Source organism: Blennius ocellaris (assembly GCF_963422515.1).
Source record: "Blennius ocellaris genome assembly, chromosome: 11".
Lineage (NCBI taxonomy): Eukaryota > Metazoa > Chordata > Actinopteri > Blenniiformes > Blenniidae > Blennius > Blennius ocellaris.
In genome coordinates this window covers 29703601-29722203 of record NC_137660.1, presented here as the reverse complement: position 1 = coordinate 29722203, position 18603 = coordinate 29703601, and the positions used below count along the sequence as shown (strand labels likewise).

General features: G+C 50.3%; 3 protein-coding genes across 4 annotated transcripts in view; 2 read left to right on the top strand and 1 right to left on the bottom strand.

Moving 5' to 3' along the window:
• Positions 1 to 85, top strand: part of polr2c (RNA polymerase II subunit C) — a gene marked incomplete at its 3' end in the record, with an annotated part of 4877 nt that extends 4792 nt beyond the window's left edge. Inside the window, exon 6 of the mRNA XM_080504833.1 lies at positions 57 to 85. Within this exon, the coding sequence (XP_080360959.1) occupies positions 57 to 85 (29 nt within the window). The remainder of the gene's footprint in view (positions 1 to 56) is intronic.
• A 2318-nt stretch (positions 86 to 2403) lies between these two features.
• Positions 2404 to 11266, bottom strand: gabarapl2 (GABA(A) receptor-associated protein like 2). 2 transcript variants are annotated; one of them, XR_013936816.1, is made up of 5 exons: positions 11042 to 11266; positions 7970 to 8025; positions 6531 to 6703; positions 3007 to 4024; positions 2404 to 2953 (listed from the first exon to the last, which is right to left on the bottom strand). XR_013936816.1 is itself a non-coding variant. In XM_080504220.1 (4 exons), the coding sequence occupies exons 1-4, from the start codon at positions 11073 to 11075 to the stop codon at positions 3922 to 3924; spliced, it is 366 nt and encodes a 121-aa protein (XP_080360346.1). In that variant the 5' UTR covers positions 11076 to 11266; the 3' UTR covers positions 2877 to 3921. The 2 variants fall into 2 exon arrangements, 1 of the variants encoding a protein (XP_080360346.1); XM_080504220.1 differs by having other exon boundaries at positions 2877 to 4024.
• Positions 11267 to 12729: 1463 nt separating this feature from the next.
• Positions 12730 to 18603, top strand: part of tmem231 (transmembrane protein 231) — an 8074-nt gene continuing 2200 nt past the window's right edge. Inside the window, exons 1-4 of the mRNA XM_080505263.1 lie at positions 12730 to 13026; positions 15867 to 16033; positions 16870 to 16998; positions 17248 to 17391. Coding sequence (XP_080361389.1) covers positions 12888 to 13026; positions 15867 to 16033; positions 16870 to 16998; positions 17248 to 17391 — 579 coding nt within the window. The 5' untranslated portion in view covers positions 12730 to 12887. The remainder of the gene's footprint in view (positions 13027 to 15866; positions 16034 to 16869; positions 16999 to 17247; positions 17392 to 18603) is intronic.

The window sequence follows — 18603 nt, the reverse complement described above, 5'->3', positions numbered from 1 at the left end:
GCTGGTGATCAGTTGGTGATCTACTGGTGATCAGCTGGTGATCTACTGGTGATCAGTCGGTGATCTACTGGTGATCAGCCGGTGATCTACTGGTGATCAGTCGGTGATCTACTTGGTGATCAGTTGGTGATCTTACTGGTGATCAATTGGTAATCGGACTGGTAATCGACTGGTGATCAGTTGGTGATCTACTGGTGATCAGTCGGTGATCTACTGGTGATCAGTCGGTGATCTACTGGTGATCAGTCGGTGATCTACTGGTGATCAGTCGGTGATCAGTTGGTGATCAGTTGGTGATCAGTTGGTGACCTACTGGTGATCAGTTGGTGATCTACTGGTGATCAGTCGGTGATCTACTGGTGATCAGTCGGTGATCGACTCTGAACCTTCAGTTTCAGATTTCAATGTTTAACCAGCTGATCTTCTGTTATTCATGAAGAGAAAAGATTAATAAAGAAAATAGTTTCTTTTTCCTGAGTTTTACCTTCTTCTCTTTCTTCTTCTTCTCTTTCTTCTTCTTCTATTTGACTTTGTCCTGGAGGCCAGTATGAAGTACTGAGGTTCCTGGTTCCTCCAGTGGGCGGAGCTTAAATCTGATGACGAGGCGTAACACTAGAACCTAGACCAGGGCAGGTTCTACTACTATTATCTACATGATGTAAGTCTAGGCTGAACCCAGACCAGGGTCGAGTCACTCCAGATGTGGCCTGGAAGCTTCGTTTCTCTGGATGAAATCCAAGAAGTGAGAACAAAAACCAGACGTAAAGATGTTTTCCAGAGTTTTTATTGGCCAGATGTTCCAGCTGCTTCACTTCAAAGCTCTAAAATACCTTTTGTTTCTCGGCTAAATTGAAGCTTTTTACATCAGTGAAGAAATGAAAACGGTCCAAAGTGCAGAAATGAACAGGAAGCGGGACGACAGGAACTCGTAGGAACCTTCATCTGCAGCGTCTCCTCCTCCTCCTCCTCCTCCTCCTCCTCCTCCTCCTCCTCCTCCTCCTCCTCCTCCTCCTCCTCCTCTAAAATACTTCTTCCAGCTGTGGAACCCTAAATATTCCAATAAGTCGTAGCAATGAAGTGATAGAATCCTGAACCAGTGAAGTTTAGTTCCAGAACCTCTTGGACATCGACAAGCCCTTCAAAATAAATGTCATGAGGAAAGATAATAAGAAGAAAACGTTTGTTTGTTTTTTTTTTATTCCATCAAACGTTTCCTTCTGGACGTCGTTACAGCAAACATCTAATCGTACAATCAACTTTCAACTGCTTCTGCCTTTTATTTTATTTTGAAAGAATTTTCTCTTAAGACTTTGACATGAACTTGTAATTTTATTGACACTTTTTTAATATGTAATTTTACAATGTTGACCTGGTTAACCTGAATTTTACTTTGAAATTTTTGATCGTCAGCAGTTTTTTTTTCTTCACCTCCTTCTTCTTCTCCTTCACTGGTTTAAATCCTGCGTTCTTCACCTCCTCACACTGCTGCTCATGACCCCACCTGGTGGTACACACTGGTATTACACTGGTCAGACACACTGCTCATGTCCCCACCTGGTGGTACACACTGGTATTACACTGGTCAGGACACACTGCTCATGACCCCACCTGGTGGTACACACTGGTATTACACCCGGTCAGGACACACTGCTCATGACCCCACCTGGTGGTACACACTGGTATTACACTGGTCAGACACACTGCTCATGACCCCACCTGGTGGTACACACTGGTATTACACTGGTCAGACACACTGCTCATGACCCCACCTGGTGGTACACACTGGTATTACACTGGTCAGGACACACTGCTCATGACCCCACCTGGTGGTACACACTGGTATTACACCCGGTCAGACAAACTGCTCATGACCCCACCTGGTGGTACACACTGGTATTACACCTGGCCAGACACACTGCTCATGACCCCACCTGGTGGTACACACTGGTATTACACCCGGTCAGACACACTGCTCATGACCCCACCTGGTGGTACACACTGGTATTACACTGGTCAGACACACTGCTCATGACCCCACCTGGTGGTAACACACTGGTATTACACTGGTCAGACACACTGCTCATGACCCCACCTGGTGGTACACACTGGTATTACACTGGTCAGACACACTGCTCATGACCCCCACCTGGTGGTACACACTGGTATTACACCCGGTCAGACAAACTGCTCATGACCCCACCTGGTGGTACACACTGGTATTACACCCGGTCAGACAAACTGCTCATGACCCCACCTGGTGGTACACACTGGTATTACACCCGGTCAGACAAACTGCTCATGACCCCACCTGGTGGTACACACTGGTATTACACCCGGTCAGACAAACTGCTCATGACCCCACCTGGTGGTACACACTGGTATTACACCCGGTCAGACAAACTGCTCATGACCCCACCTGGTGGTACACACTGGTATTACACCCGGTCAGACAAACTGCTCATGACCCCACCTGGTGGTACACACTGGTATTACACTGGTCAGACAAACTGCTCATGACCCCACCTGGTGGTACACACTGGTATTACACTGGTCAGACACACTGCTCATGACCCCACCTGGTGGTACACACTGGTATTACACCCGGTCAGACACACTGCTCATGACCCCACCTGGTGGTACACACTGGTATTACACCTGGTCAGACACACTGCTCATGACCCCACCTGGTGGTACACACTGGTATTACACTGGTCAGACACACTGCTCATGACCCCACCTGGTGGTACACACTGGTATTACACCTGGTCAGACAAACTGCTCATGACCCCACCTGGTGGTACACACTGGTATTACACCCGGTCAGACAAACTGCTCATGACCCCACCTGGTGGTACACACTGGTATTACACCCGGTCAGACAAACTGCTCATGACCCCACCTGGTGGTACACACTGGTATTACACCCGGTCAGACAAACTGCTCATGACCCCACCTGGTGGTACACACTGGTATTACACTGGTCAGACAAACTGCTCATGACCCCACCTGGTGGTACACACTGGTATTACACCCGGTCAGACACACTGCTCATGACCCCACCTGGTGGTACACACTGATATTACACTGGTCAGACAAACTGCTCATGACCCCACCTGGTGGTACACACTGGTATTACACCTGGTCAGACAAACTGCTCATGACCCCACCTGGTGGTACACACTGGTATTACACCCGGTCAGACAAACTGCTCATGACCCCACCTGGTGGTACACACTGGTATTACACCTGGTCAGACAAACTGCTCATGACCCCACCTGGTGGTACACACTGGTATTACACCCGGTCAGACAAACTGCTCATGTCGGAAGATAAACGAGTAGAAATCGTTGATCTGACGTCCCGATTGTTGTTTTTGATCATTTTCTTGATTGTTCCAAAGATTTAAAGCTAAAAAATAAGACATTTGGTTCCTCGGGTGATTCTCCGTACGTCGTTACAGCAAAAAGTAAAACCATAAGAGGATCGGGTGCGACGAGCGGCGTGTGTGTGTGCGTGTGTGTGCGTGTGTGCGTGTGTGTGTGTGTGTGTGTGTGTGTGTGTGTGTTGTAATACGGCTGCCTGGTCAAAATCAAGCATTATGTGGCGTATTTGTGACGTGTGGCGACAATTCATGGTCATTTCTCGGCAGTGTTCCTTAAAATGGCTTCAGGGACAGAAAGACTGAGTGTGTGGACACTGACGGAGACGGAGACACTGACAGAGACGGTCCGTCTCTCTGTCTGCGGCGAGGACGGGGTCCTGCGTCGCCGCGTGTTTGCTAAATTTTCCCTCGTGAATTTGTCAATTTCTATATCAAAAGTCGACCAAGAACAACAAATGTGTGTGTGTGTGTGTGTGTGTGTGTGTGTGTGTGTGTGTGTGTGTGTGTGTGTGTGTGTGTGTGTGTGTGTGTGTGTGCTGTTAACGCTGCGCCGTACAGCCGAAGGTGTTCTCTCCGCTGTACGCCACGTACAGGAAGCCGTCCTCGTCTTTCTCCTTGTCGTACAGCTGGCCCATCGTCAGACTGCAACACACACACACACACACACACACACACACACACACACACACACACACACACACACACACACACACACACAGTGATCTCAGGCTGCATTTATGAAACAGTGGGGAAAAATCAATGAGGCCTCCTATCAGAAGTGCTGAGTCGTGGCGAGGTGGTGGGCGGGGCCTGTTCCTCCACTCGGCGCCATCAATTATTCACGTATCATATTTCCCCCCCCCCCCCCCGCCGGAGAAGAGAAATGGCGCCGCGGCTTCCCGGGTCACCGGCGCCGTCGGGGAGCGGCCAGATGTGAGAAGCAGGTCAGATCCTGCAGATCCGCCGAGAGAAAGAAGTGAAGGTCCAGATCTTCTCCTCTTTCTCAGGGGGATCGATTACTCAGGTTCTCCTCAGTTACACACTCACACAGCTTCCTGTGTGTGTGTGTGTGTGTGTGAACACGCCTCAACACGAGGCCTGCAGTACACCTGCCAGGCCTGCAGGGGCGCTGTGACCACAGAGCCTATAGAGATTTAGCTGCTAGGCTTCTGTGTAGATCTAGTTCTATAGGTCTATGCTCCTGCCGGCATCAGTAGCGGCGTCTGCAGCGCCACCTGGAGCTTGTAGGCCGGTATTGTCGTGGTTATGGGACAACGCAACTTTTTGAAAACGCTCTGTCTCCATGGAAACAGGTAAGAATATAGCTTTTTGAAAACGCGTCTCCTCTGTAGAAAAGGGGGGGGGGGGGGATAGTCGCAAGATCGTTTTTGGAGGTGGAGCTTGTAGGCTGGTATTGTCATGGTTATGGGAAAACGCGACTTTTCAAAAACCCTCCGTCACCATGGGAACGTCGGGACAGGCTCCATGTCTGTGGTAATGGGACAACGCAACTTTTTGAAAACCCTCCGTCACCATGGGAACGCCGGGACAGGCTCCGTCTCTGTGGTAATGGGACAACGCAACTTTTTGAAAACCCTCCGTCACCATGGGAACGCCGGGACAGGCTCCGTCTCTGTGGTAATGGGACAACGCAACTTTTTGAAAACCCTCCGTCACCATGGGAACGTCGGGACAGGCTCCGTCTCTGTGGTAATGGGACAACGCAACTTTTTGATAACCCTCCGTCACCATGGGAACGTCGGGACAGGCTTCGTCTCTGTGGTAATGGGACAACGCAACTTTTTGAAAACCCTCCGTCACCATGGGAACGTCGGGACAGGCTCCGTCTCTGTGGTAATGGGACAACGCAACTTTTTGAAAACGCTCCGTCACCATGGGAACGTCGGGACAGGCTCCATGTCTGTGGTAATGGGACAACGCAACTTTTTGAAAACCCTCCGTCACCATGGGAACGTCGGGACAGGCTCCGTCTCTGTGGTAATGGGACAACGCAACTTTTTGAAAACCCTCCGTCACCATGGGAACGTCGGGACAGGCTCCGTCTCTGTGGTAATGGGACAACGCAACTTTTTGAAAACCCTCCGTCACCATGGGAACGCCGGGACAGGCTCCGTCTCTGTGGTAATGGGACAACGCAACTTTTTTAAAACCCTCCGTCACCATGGGAATGCCGGGAAAGGCTCCATGTCTGTGGTAATGGGACAACGCAACTTTTTGAAAACCCTCCGTCACCATGGGAACGTCGGGACAGGCTCCGTCTCTGTGGTAATGGGACAACGCAACTTTTTGATAACCCTCCGTCACCATGGGAACGTCGGGACAGGCTTCGTCTCTGTGGTAATGGGACAACGCAACTTTTTGAAAACCCTCCGTCACCATGGGAACGTCGGGACAGGCTCCGTCTCTGTGGTAATGGGACAACGCAACTTTTTGATAACCCTCCGTCACCATGGGAACGCCGGGAAAGGCTCCATGTCTGTGGTAATGGGACAACGCAACTTTTTGAAAACCCTCCGTCACCATGGGAACGTCGGGACAGGCTTCGTCTCTGTGGTAATGGGACAACGCAACTTTTTGAAAACCCTCCGTCACCATGGGAACGTCGGGACAGGCTCCATGTCTGTGGTAATGGGACAACGCAACTTTTTGAAAACCCTCCGTCACCATGGGAACGTCGGGACAGGCTTCGTCTCTGTGGTAATGGGACAACGCAACTTTTTGAAAACCCTCCGTCACCATGGGAACGTCGGGACAGGCTCCATGTCTGTGGTAATGGGACAACGCAACTTTTTGAAAACCCTCCGTCACCATGGGAACGCCGGGACAGGCTCCATCTCTGTGGTAATGAGACAACGCAACTTTTTGAAAACGCTCTGTCTCCATAGAAACAGGTAAGAATATAATTTTTTGAAAACGCGCCTCCTCCGTAGAAAAGGGGTGGGGGGGTGGGTGGGGGGGGGGGGGGGGGGGGGGAGTATAGTCGCAAGATCGTTTTTGGTGCAAACGAACGTTTCTAAAACTTTGCTGCTTGAAGGGAAACTTTCCTGGAACAGTCGCTAAAACAAGGATTGACTCACTTTACTCCAGCGTCTGTCCGGGGGGGGGGGGGGGGGGACGTGTCCCTCACCTGGACTGGGGGACGGTCTTGTCCACGAACAGGAAGATGGCCTTCTCCGACGGCAGCTGGATGCGTTTCCTGATGATCCACATGAACTGAGCCACGGTGATGTCAGAGGGAACCAAGTACTTCCTCTTGTCGATGTCCACGATCTGAGAACCCGAGACCTTCTCCACGATCACCTGGGGACACCTGAGGGTTAGTACCTCCACCCACACCTCCATCACCTCCACCTCTACCTTCTCTACGATCACCTGGGGACACCTGAGGGTTAGTACATCCATCACCTCCACCTTCTCCACGATCACCTGGGGACACCTGAGGGTTAGTACCTCCATCACCTCCACCTCTACCTCCACCTCTACCTTCTCCACGATCACCTGGGGACACCTGAGGGTTAGTACCTCCACCCACACCTCCATCACCTCTACCTTCTCTACGATCACCTGGGGACACCTGAGGGTTAGTACCTCCACCCACACCTCCATCACCTCCACCTCTACCTTCTCTACGATCACCTGGGGACACCTGAGGGTCAGTACCTCCATCACCTCCACCTTCTCTACGATCACCTGGGGACACCTGAGGGTTAGTACCTCCACCCACACCTCCATCACCTCCACCTCTACCTTCTCTACGATCACCTGGGGACACCTGAGGGTTAGTACCTCCATCACCTCCACCTCTACCTCCACCTCTACCTTCTCCACGATCACCTGGGGACACCTGAGGGTTAGTACCTCCACCCACACCTCCATCACCTCTACCTTCTCTACGATCACCTGGGGACACCTGAGGGTTAGTACCTCCACCCACACCTCCATCACCTCCACCTCTACCTTCTCTACGATCACCTGGGGACACCTGAGGGTCAGTACCTCCATCACCTCCACCTTCTCTACGATCACCTGGGGACACCTGAGGGTTAGTACCTCCATCACCTCCACCTCTACCTTCTCTACGATCACCTGGGGACACCTGAGAGTCACTACCTCCACCTCCACCTCTACCTCCATCACCTCCACGATCTGAGAGCCGGAGACCTTCTCTACGATCACCTGGAGACACCTGAGAGTTAGTACCTCCATCACCTCTACCTCCATCACCTCCACCTCTACTTTCTCTACGATCACCTGGGGACACCTGAGGGTTAGCTCCACCTCTACCTCCACCTCCACCTCTACCTCTACCTCCACCTTCTCTACGATCACCTGGAGACACCTGAGAGTCACTACCTCCACCTCCACCTCTACCTCCATCACCTCCACGATCTGAGAGCCGGATAAATCCTCCCTGGACGTTTGGTGGAATTCGGGTTCCTAGTTTCAGTGAAATGTTGGTAAACTTCCTTCATGTTCCGGATCCGGTGCTGTGAAGCCTCTTGAGACTCGTGTGTGAAGGGATCATATCGCTATATGCTGATGATGATGTTCTAGTCACAAACTCACCGGTACTCTGTCGGGGTACTTGTTGCGTATTTTGGTCGACTCCACACACCTGTGCTCTGAGAGACAAACGACAAACAAACAAACAGGAAGGCTGAGATTAGAAGAGACGCCTCATGGGGAATTGTGTGTGGGTGGAGGTAGGGAGGGGTGGGGGTGTGGTGGTAGGGGAGGAGGTGGGGGTAACAGAACACTCAGTCAGGGTGTGATTATCTGTTTGTTCCTGTTAAGACGATCTAAATGTGTTTATCATTGTCAACAACTGCAGGAGAGGCCTGAGACAATGTGTGTGTGTGTGTGTGGGGGGGGGGGGGGTGATAGAACCACCCTCCCTCCCATTAGCCCAGATAAGTTCTTTAAGAGGAGAAGCGGCTCTCGACCTGTAATCTGAGTATTTTTCATTTGTCACTTGGAAACCTTTTTGATTTATTTACCTACAGACCCCATTACTGTGTGTGTGTGTGTGTGTGTGTGTGTGTGTGTGTGTGTGTGTGTGTGTGTGTGTGTGTGTGTGTGTGTGTGTGTGTGTGTGTGTGTGTGTGTGTGTGTGTGTGTGTGTGTGTGTGTGTGTGTGTGTGTGTGTGTGTGTGTTCAGCTGAACCTCCAGGTATATCTGGATTTCAGTCTCCTGTTGGTCTTGTGGGATTTACCGCCCTGGGTAAAGACTTCCAGGCTCATTGTCACGACTTCCTGTCCCGCCGAGGTCCAGTAGGACATGAATCTGTCCTCCACTCCAGTGAGACGGAGCCAGAGGACAAGTCAAGGGCCAAAAAGACAAACGATGCACCCTGGGACGAGAGCGCCTGCCAGACCAACCCGGGGGCTGAGAGAACTCTTGTCTTAGGCGTGGCTTTAAGACAAAGGGGACGGGGCCGGGGACAAGGCCCTGGGGGACACCGGAGGACAGGGGAGATGGTAAAAGATAGTGAGGAGGAGGAGCAGTGGCTGTGGAGCAGGACTGACGGAGGGACACCAGGTGGAACAATCACATCTAGAGCTACACTCGGTAGAGCCGACGCTCACCAAACGCCACATTCGTTTTATGTTAGCATCGCTAGAATGGCAGCTGTTAGCACACATCGACGCTAACTAGCCTGTCAGGTCGCTACATCACTGTGAAACACTGAGTGTCTCCATGGCAACACCTGGTTTATGTTTGAATGACACCAGGTGGAACAATCACATCTGGAGCTACACTCGGTAGAGCCGACGCTCACCAAACGCCACATTCGTTTTATGTTAGCATCGCTAGCATGGCAGCTGTTAGCACACATCGACGCTAACTAGCCTGTCAGGTCGCTACATCACTGTGAAACACTGAGTGTCTCCATGGCAACACCTGGTTTATGTTTGAATGACACCAGGTGGAACAATCACATCTGGAGCTACACTCGGTAGAGCCGACGCTCACCAAACGCCACATTCGTTTTATGTTAGCATCGCTAGCATGGCAGCTGTTAGCACATATCGACGCTAACTAGCCTGTCAGGTCGCTACATCACTGTGAAACACTGAGTGTCTCCATGGCAACACCTGGTTTATGTTTGAATGACACCAGGTGGAACAATCACATCTAGAGCTACACTCGGTAGAGCCGACGCTCACCAAACGCCACATTCGTTTTATGTTAGCATTGCTAGCATGGCAGCTGTTAGCACATATCGACGCTAACTAGCCTGTCAGGTCGCTACATCACTGTGAAACACTGAGTGTCTCCATGGCAACACCTGGTTTATGTTTGAATGACACCAGGTGGAACAATCACACCTAGAGCTACACTCGGTAGAGCCGACGCTCACCAAACGCCACATTCGTTTTATGTTAGCATCGCTAGCATGGCAGCTGTTAGCACATATCGACGCTAACTAGCCTGTCAGGTCGCTACATCACTGTGAAACACTGAGTGTCTCCATGGCAACACCTGGTTTATGTTTGAATGACACCAGGTGGAACAATCACACCTAGAGCTACACTCGGTAGAGCCGACGCTCACCAAACGCCACATTCGTTTTATGTTAGCATCGCTAGCATGGCAGCTGTTAGCACATATCGACGCTAACTAGCCTGTCAGGCCAGCGTCTCCATGGCAACAGACGCTGATCTCCTTTGATCTCCATCAAGAGCGTCTCATCCACTTTGTATGGGACAATTTCTATAGTTTTGTTTTTTTTAATTCAGAAATATTTTGCCATTAATGTCTTAAAATCTAATCTATTGATCTTTGATGACAAATCATCAAAGATTTCATGGAATTCGGGCGAGAAGTTTTAGTGAAATGTTGGTCAAATACATAGAAACCAGTAAATGAATAAATACACGCAGGTGAAAACGTCGGCGAAGGCACACGACCATCAAAATAAAATAGTCCGTCATGAAATATTGTCCCCCAGAAACAAGGCCCGTTCTAAACTGCACCTTCCCGTTGTGGGGTTAAATTCCGTTGTCTTGCCCCTCCTGGGCCACCGTACTGGGTGGTGGAGCAGCAGGGTGCAGCAGGAGGTTACTGCAATAGTCACAGGTTAGCCTGGAGCCTGTGAGGCCGAACTCGGGACACAATAACCCGGCAAGATGTCTCTGCCTGTCAAAGAGCACAACCCAGGCAGAGACACCTGAGGACAGACGTTGTCTCTGTTGATGTCTCCGCATCTAGTATATCACACACACACACACACACACACACACACACACACACACACACACACACACACACACACACACACACACACCTCTCTACAGAAACATAAATATCAATGCACACGTCTGACCACACGTAACGTCGTGTAACACACACGTCATTACTGACATGTCATCAGAGCAACGGACGGAAGCTGAGGCGTCGACGGGGCGGCTGCAGGGGGGGGGGGGGGGGTGGGGGCGTGCACGCGCCCCGCGAGCACGCGCCAGGCTCGCATCCCGCACAGTGTGTGGGCTGAGACGACATGACGTCTCCCGTTTCATAACAACCCGTGTGTGTGTGTGTGTGTGTGTGTGTGTGTGTGTGTGTGTGTGTGTGTGTGTGTGTGTGTGTGTGTGTGTGTGTGTGTGTGTGTGTGTGTGTGTGTGTGTGTGTGTTACCCAGGGAATGGTCCTCTTTAAACATCCATTTCATCGTTGCGGCTCCCGCTCTGCGGCGTCACGCGCGTGCGGGACGGTGCGGGGCGATGCGGGTCTCGTGCGGCGGGTCTCGACCTGCTGAGCTCCGGACGCACGGAGACTTGAAGCGCGAGGAAAACACGAGACGTCAACAAAACGTCCGAGCCGCGCGGAGCCCCTCAGCTGTGCGACTAACGGGCGATGACGTCACCGTCTACCGAGAGGGACGGCGGCGGCGGCGGCGGCGGTGGGGATGGTGCGTTCAGGGACCCTCCGGACAGTTCGCACTCAAAACACGACGAGCGTGACGTCATTATGTCTTCAACCCATCTGATCCGGGACAAAACCAAGATATATATATGATATATATATATATATATTCAAACTATTCATCTTTTCTTTATATTCTATATATACATATATATATATATATATATATAATTTAAAACTATTTTTTAATTAGAATTTAAAGAAAAGATGAATAGTTTGAATATATATATATATATATCATATATATAGAGCATATATTTTTTTTAACTTGAAAAGATAAGAAGAATTTAAATAAAAGATGAATAGTTTGAATTGGTGAAGGTTCATCATGACACATGAGCTCAGTCCTTCCTGACCTGTTAAGAAAAACTGTAGAAAAGTGAAAGTATTTAAAAAAAAATTATAAAAGATATTAAAAAAAGCTCCAACATAGTAAGAATGTTCCGATTGGTTCGACTGCAGGACCTGAAGCGAGTCCAAAAATGTCAATTTATTTTCAGAATCGTCATTCACACAGTCAAATGTCAGTTATTATCAACGTTGGTGTCTCGGGTTAAACAATATGAATCTGGTCTCCTGGGTGTCATCAGGTCCTTCTGGCGTTTGACACAATATCTGCAGTTTGTCTATAAAGTTGTCACAAACAGAAAAAAGCAGATCCACCGTGAAGAGTTGGTGTGAAAAGAGGCAAATACATGACGGGAAAAGAACTACGACCTCCTTTTCAGTCTCATGAGAGACGTTTACACAGAATTGTGTGAATTCTTGAAGAAGTCACATAATTACTTCCCAGTCTTCTGTGTTCTTCTGGCTCACTTCCCAATCTATGTCTTACTTGTGTTGTTTTTTTATTGAGTGTTCTCGATTTTTATTGCTATTCTTCCATCCCATAAATCTGTTTTGATGCAGAACAGGAACTTGAAACGCTTGAACGGGAACTTGAAACGCTTGAACAGGAACTTGAAACGCTTCACTGCACATTGTATTATAATCACTGCACATTGTATTATAATCACTGCACATTATGTTATAATGTGCAGTGAAGCGTTTCAAGTTCCTGGTACCGAGAACAGGAATGATTCTATCTTTAATAAGTAATAACTAATATGTTTACGACAAATACAAGACGTCACTATCCTACTATTAAAACGTACATTTCTGGATCATTCTAAGGGATCCTACGGAACACAAAGTGTCTTCAAAGTGACATAAATTGATCAGACGGAGAGAAAAGTCAGTAATAACACGAGTCATCAGTCCTTCCTCACGCGCCGCTCTGTTGACCTGATGTCCGTGAACGCACCAAGACCGCTCTGTCGCCATAGTAACCGCGGGACTCCAACATGGCGCCGTCCGTGCGGCTTCATTAGCTCACGGCGCTAACGCCAACATACCGCGAACCCGCCACGTTCCGGTGAAGCGTCCCGAACCAGAGGCTTCACGGTGACCGGGTGAGAAGCACGTGACCTCGGGGCGGATAAAGCGCGGGTTTTCCTCCCGCTCCTCCGCCCGGTTAGCTCCCGGTTAGCTCCGCTGCTAGCAGGCTAGCCTGCGGCCCATGGCTCTCTACGAGGTGTTCTCCCGCCCGGTTCTGCTCCGGTACCGGACCAGCCTGTGGAGCAAAGCCACGCTGTTCCTGCTGCTGGTTCTGGGTCTCACCTACATCCCGCCGCTGCTGGTCGCCTACCGGAGCCACGGTACGGAGTCCTGGTCCACACTCACCTGGGAGAACCTTTAGAACTCCTCCAGGAACCTGATAGTAGAACCTGGCACCTTTAGAACTGTAGAACTCCTCCAGGAACCTCTTAGTAGAACCTGGTACCTTTAGAACTGTAGAACTCCTCCAGGAACCTGATAGTAGAACCTGGTACCTTTAGAACTGTAGAACTCCTCCAGGAACCTGAGAGTAGAACCTGGTGTCTCAGTACCTTTAGAGAGGTAGAACTCCTCAAGGAACCTGAGAGTAGAACCTGGTACCTTTAGAACTGTAGAACTCCTCAAGGAACCTCATAGTAGAAACTGGTACCTTTAGAACTGTAGAACTCCTCCAGGAACCTGAGAGTAGAACCTGGTACCTTTAGAACTGTAGAACTCCTCAAGGAACCTCATAGTAGAAACTGGTACCTTTAGAACTGTAGAACTCCTCCAGGAACCTGATAGTAGAACCTGGTACCTTTAGAACTGTAGAACTCCTCCAGGAACCTGAGAGTAGAACCTGGTGTCTCAGTACCTTTAGAGAGGTAGAACTCCTCAAGGAACCTGAGAGTAGAACCTGGTACCTTTAGAACTGTAGAACTCCTCAAGGAACCTGATAGTAGAACCTGGTACCTTTAGAACTGTAGAACTCCTCCAGGAACCTGATAGTAGAACCTGGTACCTTTAGAACTGTAGAACTCCTCCAGGAACCTGATAGTAGAACCTGGTACCTTTAGAACTGTAGAACTCCTCCAGGAACCTGAGAGTAGAACCTGGTGTCTCAGTACCTTTAGAGAGGTAGAACTCCTCAAGGAACCTGAGAGTAGAACCTGGTACCTTTAGAACTGTAGAACTCCTCAAGGAACCTCATAGTAGAAACTGGTACCTTTAGAACTGTAGAACTCCTCCAGGAACCTGAGAGTAGAACCTGGTACCTTTAGAACTGTAGAACTCCTCCAGGAACCTGAGAGTAGAACCTGGTACCTTTAGAACTGTAGAACTCCTCAAGGAACCTCATAGTAGAAACTGGTACCTTTAGAACTGTAGAACTCCTCCAGGAACCTGATAGTAGAACCTGGTACCTTTAGAACTGTAGAACTCCTCAAGGAACCTGATAGTAGAACCTGGTACCTTTAGAACTGTAGAACTCCTCCAGGAACCTCATAGTAGAACCTGGTACCTTTGGAACTATAGAACTCCTCCAGGAACCTGATAGTAGAACCTGGTGTCTCAGTACCTTTAGAGAGGTAGAACTCCTCAAGGAACCTGAGAGTAGAACCTGGTACCTTTAGAACTGTAGAACTCCTCAAGGAACCTGAGAGTAGAACCTGGTACCTTTAGAACTGTAGAACTCCTCAAGGAACCTGAGAGTTGAACCTGGTACCTTTAGAACTGTAGAACTCCTCAAGGAACCTCATAGTAGAACCTGGTACCTTTAGAACTGTAGAACTCCTCAAGGAACCTGAGAGTAGAACCTGGTACCTTTAGAACTGTAGAACTCCTCCAGGAACCTGATAGTAGAACCCGGTGTCTCAGTACCTTTAGAGAGGTAGAACTCCTCAAGGAACCTGAGAGTAGAACCTGGTACCTTTAGAACTGTAGAACTCCTCCAGGAACCTCATAGTAGAACCTGGTACCTTTATAACTGTAGAACTCCTCAAGGAACCTCATAGTAGAACCTGGTACCTTTATAACTGTAGAACTCCTCAAGGAACCTGAGAGTAGAACCTGGTACCTTTAGAACTGTAGAACTCCTCCAGGAACCTGATAGTAGAACCTGGTGTCTCAGTACCGTAATAACATAATAACGCTATAACTTAATATCTTAATAACTTTATAAACTTCATAAGAAAAGGAGCAGGTTTAGAAAGTGGGAAGGAAAAAGTCCCTCGAACAGGAGGAACCTGCAGAACCAGAACCAGACCTGCAGAACCAGACTCAGAGGAGGATTAGGGACCTGCAGAACCAGAACCAGACCTGAAGAACCAGACTCAGAGGAGGATTAGGGACCTGCAGAACCAGAACCAGACCTGCAGAACCAGACTCAGAGGAGGATTAGGGACCTGCAGAACCAGAACCAGACCTGAAGAACCAGACTCAGACTCAATAATCCTGTAAAAGTCGCCCAGAAAATCAACAAACTTCTGGTGTGAAAAGCTGCAGGAGGAAGATCCAGTGAGCAGAGAGGAAGAGCAGTTGGTGAGAGGAAGAGCAGTGGGTGAGAGGAAGAGCAGTTGGTGAGAGGAAGAGCAGAGGGTGAGAGGAAGAGCATTGGGTGAGAGGAAGAGCAGTGGGTGAGAGGAAGTGCATTGGGTGAGAGGAAGAGCAGTGGGTGAGAGGAAGAGCAGAGGGTGAGAGGAAGAGCAGAGGGTGAGAGGAAGAGCCAGTGAGCAGCAGGGTGAGAGGAAGAGCAGCAGGGTGAGAGGAAGTGCAGAGGGTGAGAGGAAGAGCAGCAGGGTGAGAGGAAGAGCAGTTGGTGAGAGGAAGAGCAGAGGGTGAGAGGAAGAGCAGAGGGTGAGAGGAAGAGCAGTGGGTGAGAGGAAGAGCAGCGGGTGAGAGGAAGAGCAGCAGGGTGAGAGGAAGAGCAGTTGGTGAGAGGAAGAGCAGAGGGTGAGAGGAAGAGCAGAGGGTGAGAGGAAGAGCAGCGGGTGAGAGGAAGAGCAGAGGGTGAGAGGAAGAGCAGAGGGTGAGAGGAAGGGCAGAGGGTGAGAGGAAGAGCAGAGGGTGAGAGGAAGAGCAGAGGGTGAGAGGAAGGGCAGAGGGTGAGAGGAAGGGCAGAGGGTGAGAGGAAGAGCAGAGGGTGAGGTCAGAGGTCAGTGTAACGGAGCGTCTGCCTCTTCAGGGTTCTGGATCAAGAGGAGCAGCTACGAGGAACAGCCGGTGGTCCGGTTCCAGTACCAGGTGATCCTGGTGGCAGCGACCAGCACCCGGGGCGACTACCTGGCCTGGAGCACCTTCCCCCACCTCAACCACCTGCTGGGGCCCAACCTGAGGACCCCCGTCCTCTCTGTGAGTCTCTGCTGGACGTCTGGCCGGCCGGAGGACTGACCTGATGACCTTCTGATTGACCTTCTGACTGACCTTCTGACTGACCTTCTGATTGACCTTCTGACTGACCTTCTGACTGACCTTCTGATTAATCTTGTGACCTTCTGACTGACCTTCTGACTGACCTTCTGACTGACCTTCTGATTGACCTTCTGATTGACCTTCTGACTGACCTTCTGACTGACCTTCTGATTAATCTTGTGACCTTCTGACTGACCTTCTGACTGACCTTCTGATTGACCTTCTGATTGACCTTCTGACTGACCTTCTGACTGACCTTCTGATTGACCTTCTGATTAATCTTGTGACCTTCTGACTGACCTTCTGACTGACCTTCTGATTGACCTTCTGACTGACCTTCTGATTAACCTTGTGACCTTCTGACTGACCTTCTGATTGACCTTCTGACTGACCTTCTGATTGACCTTCTGATTGACCTTCTGACTGACCTTCTGATTGACCTTGTGACCTTCTGACTGACCTTCTGATTGACCACCTGATTGACCTGCTGAACTTCTGATTGACCTTGTGACCTTCTGATTGACCTTCTGACTGAACTTCTGACTGACCACCTGATTGACCTGCTGAACTTCTGATTGACCTGCTGACTGACCTTCTGACCTTCTGATTGACCTTCTGACTGACCTTTAAGATAGAACGCTGAAAAACTGGACAACCTTTTCAACCTCAACATTATAGAGCATCTTCCTCCTGTACCATGAGATTCTAGAGCATCTTCCTCCTGTACCATGAGACTAGAGGGCGACTTCCTGTGTGGGTGTGGTCTGGACCCACAGGTGAGGGAGGAGGACCAGAACCAGGACGGGAAGCTGGACCTGCTGAGCTTCCAGCTGCAGCTTCCTCTGAAACCGTCCGAGCAGCTGTACGGCGTCCAGCTGCTGCTCACCTTCAGCTACCAGCTCTTCGTACGTACCCCAGCTGTCCCTACCCCAGCTGTCCCTACCCCGGCTGTCCCTACCCCAGCTGTCCCTACCCCGGCTGTCCCTACCCCGGGACACTAGGGGTAGGGTAGTGACCTCGTCACGTCGCAGGTCCTTGATTGGCGTGAGGAAGTTGTTACCGACGGATCAGGGTCCGTCCTCGTGACGGCGTCTCCCTGCTGAAGTCCGGGACTCTCAGAGCTGTGGTGTCCTCTGTCCCCTCTGTCCCCTCAGAGGATGTCCACGCTGGTGATGCAGAGCCTGGCCTTCGTGCAGCACTCGTCCCCCGTCCCCGGGGCCAAGCTGTGGGTGGGCGGAGACCTGAGGCTGCAGCAGAGGACGCCGCTGTCCCACCGGGGACTCCACGACGTCTACAACGTGAGGACACTCACTAGTACTTAGTTACTTTCTGTCCCTGCTGGAAAGTCAGGCGAGCGCAGGAAGGGTCGTGGAGCCGTCCTGCTGGAAGGAGTCCGATTGGTTCTAGCAGTACTGACCGTCTCCAGACCTAGAACCACTTCCTGAAGGTTCTCCAGCAGTACTGACCGTCTGGAACCACTTCCTGAAGGTTCTCTAGCAGTACTGACCGTCTGGAACCACTTCCTAAAGGTTCTCCAGCAGTACTGACCGTCTGGAACCACTTCCTGAAGGTTATCCAGCAGTACTGACCGTCTGGAACCACTTCCTAAAGGTTCTCCAGCAGTACTGACCGTCTGGAACCACTTCCTGAAGGTTCTCCAGCAGTACTGACCGTCTGGAACCACTTCCTAAAGGTTCTCCAGCAGTACTGACCATCTGGAACCACTTCCTAAAGGTTCTCCAGCAGTACTGACCGTCTGGAACCACTTCCTAAAGGTTCTCCAGCAGTACTGACCGTCTGGAACCACTTCCTAAAGGTTCTCCAGCAGTACTGACCGTCTGGAACCACTTCCTAAAGGTTCTCCAGCAGTACTGACCGTCTGGAACCACTTCCTAAAGGTTCTCCAGCAGTACTGACCGTCTGGAACGACTTCCTAAAGGTTCTCCAGCAGTACTGACCATCTGGAACCACTTCCTAAAGGTTCTCCAGCAGTACTGACCGTCTGGAACCACTTCCTAAAGGTTCTCCAGCAGTACTGACCGTCTGGAACCACTTCCTAAAGGTTCTCCAGCAGTACTGACCGTCTGGAACGACTTCCTAAAGGTTCTCCAGCTGTACTGACCGTCTGGAACCACTTTCTAAAGGTTCTCTAGCAGTACTGACCATCTGGAACCACTTCCTAAAGGTTCTCCAGCAGTACTGACCATCTGGAACCACTTCCTAAAGGTTCTCTAGCAGTACTGACCGTCTGGAACCACTTCCTAAAGGTTCTCTAGCAGTACTGACCGTCTGGAACCACTTCCTAAAGGTTCTCCAGCAGTACTGACCGTCTGGAACCACTTCCTAAAGGTTCTCCAGCAGTACTGACCGTCTGGAACCACTTCCTAAAGGTTCTCCAGCAGTACTGACCGTCTGGAACCACTTCCTAAAGGTTCTCTAGCAGTACTGACCGTCTGGAATGACTTCCTAAAGGTTCTCCAGCAGTACTGACCGTCTGGAACCACTTCCTA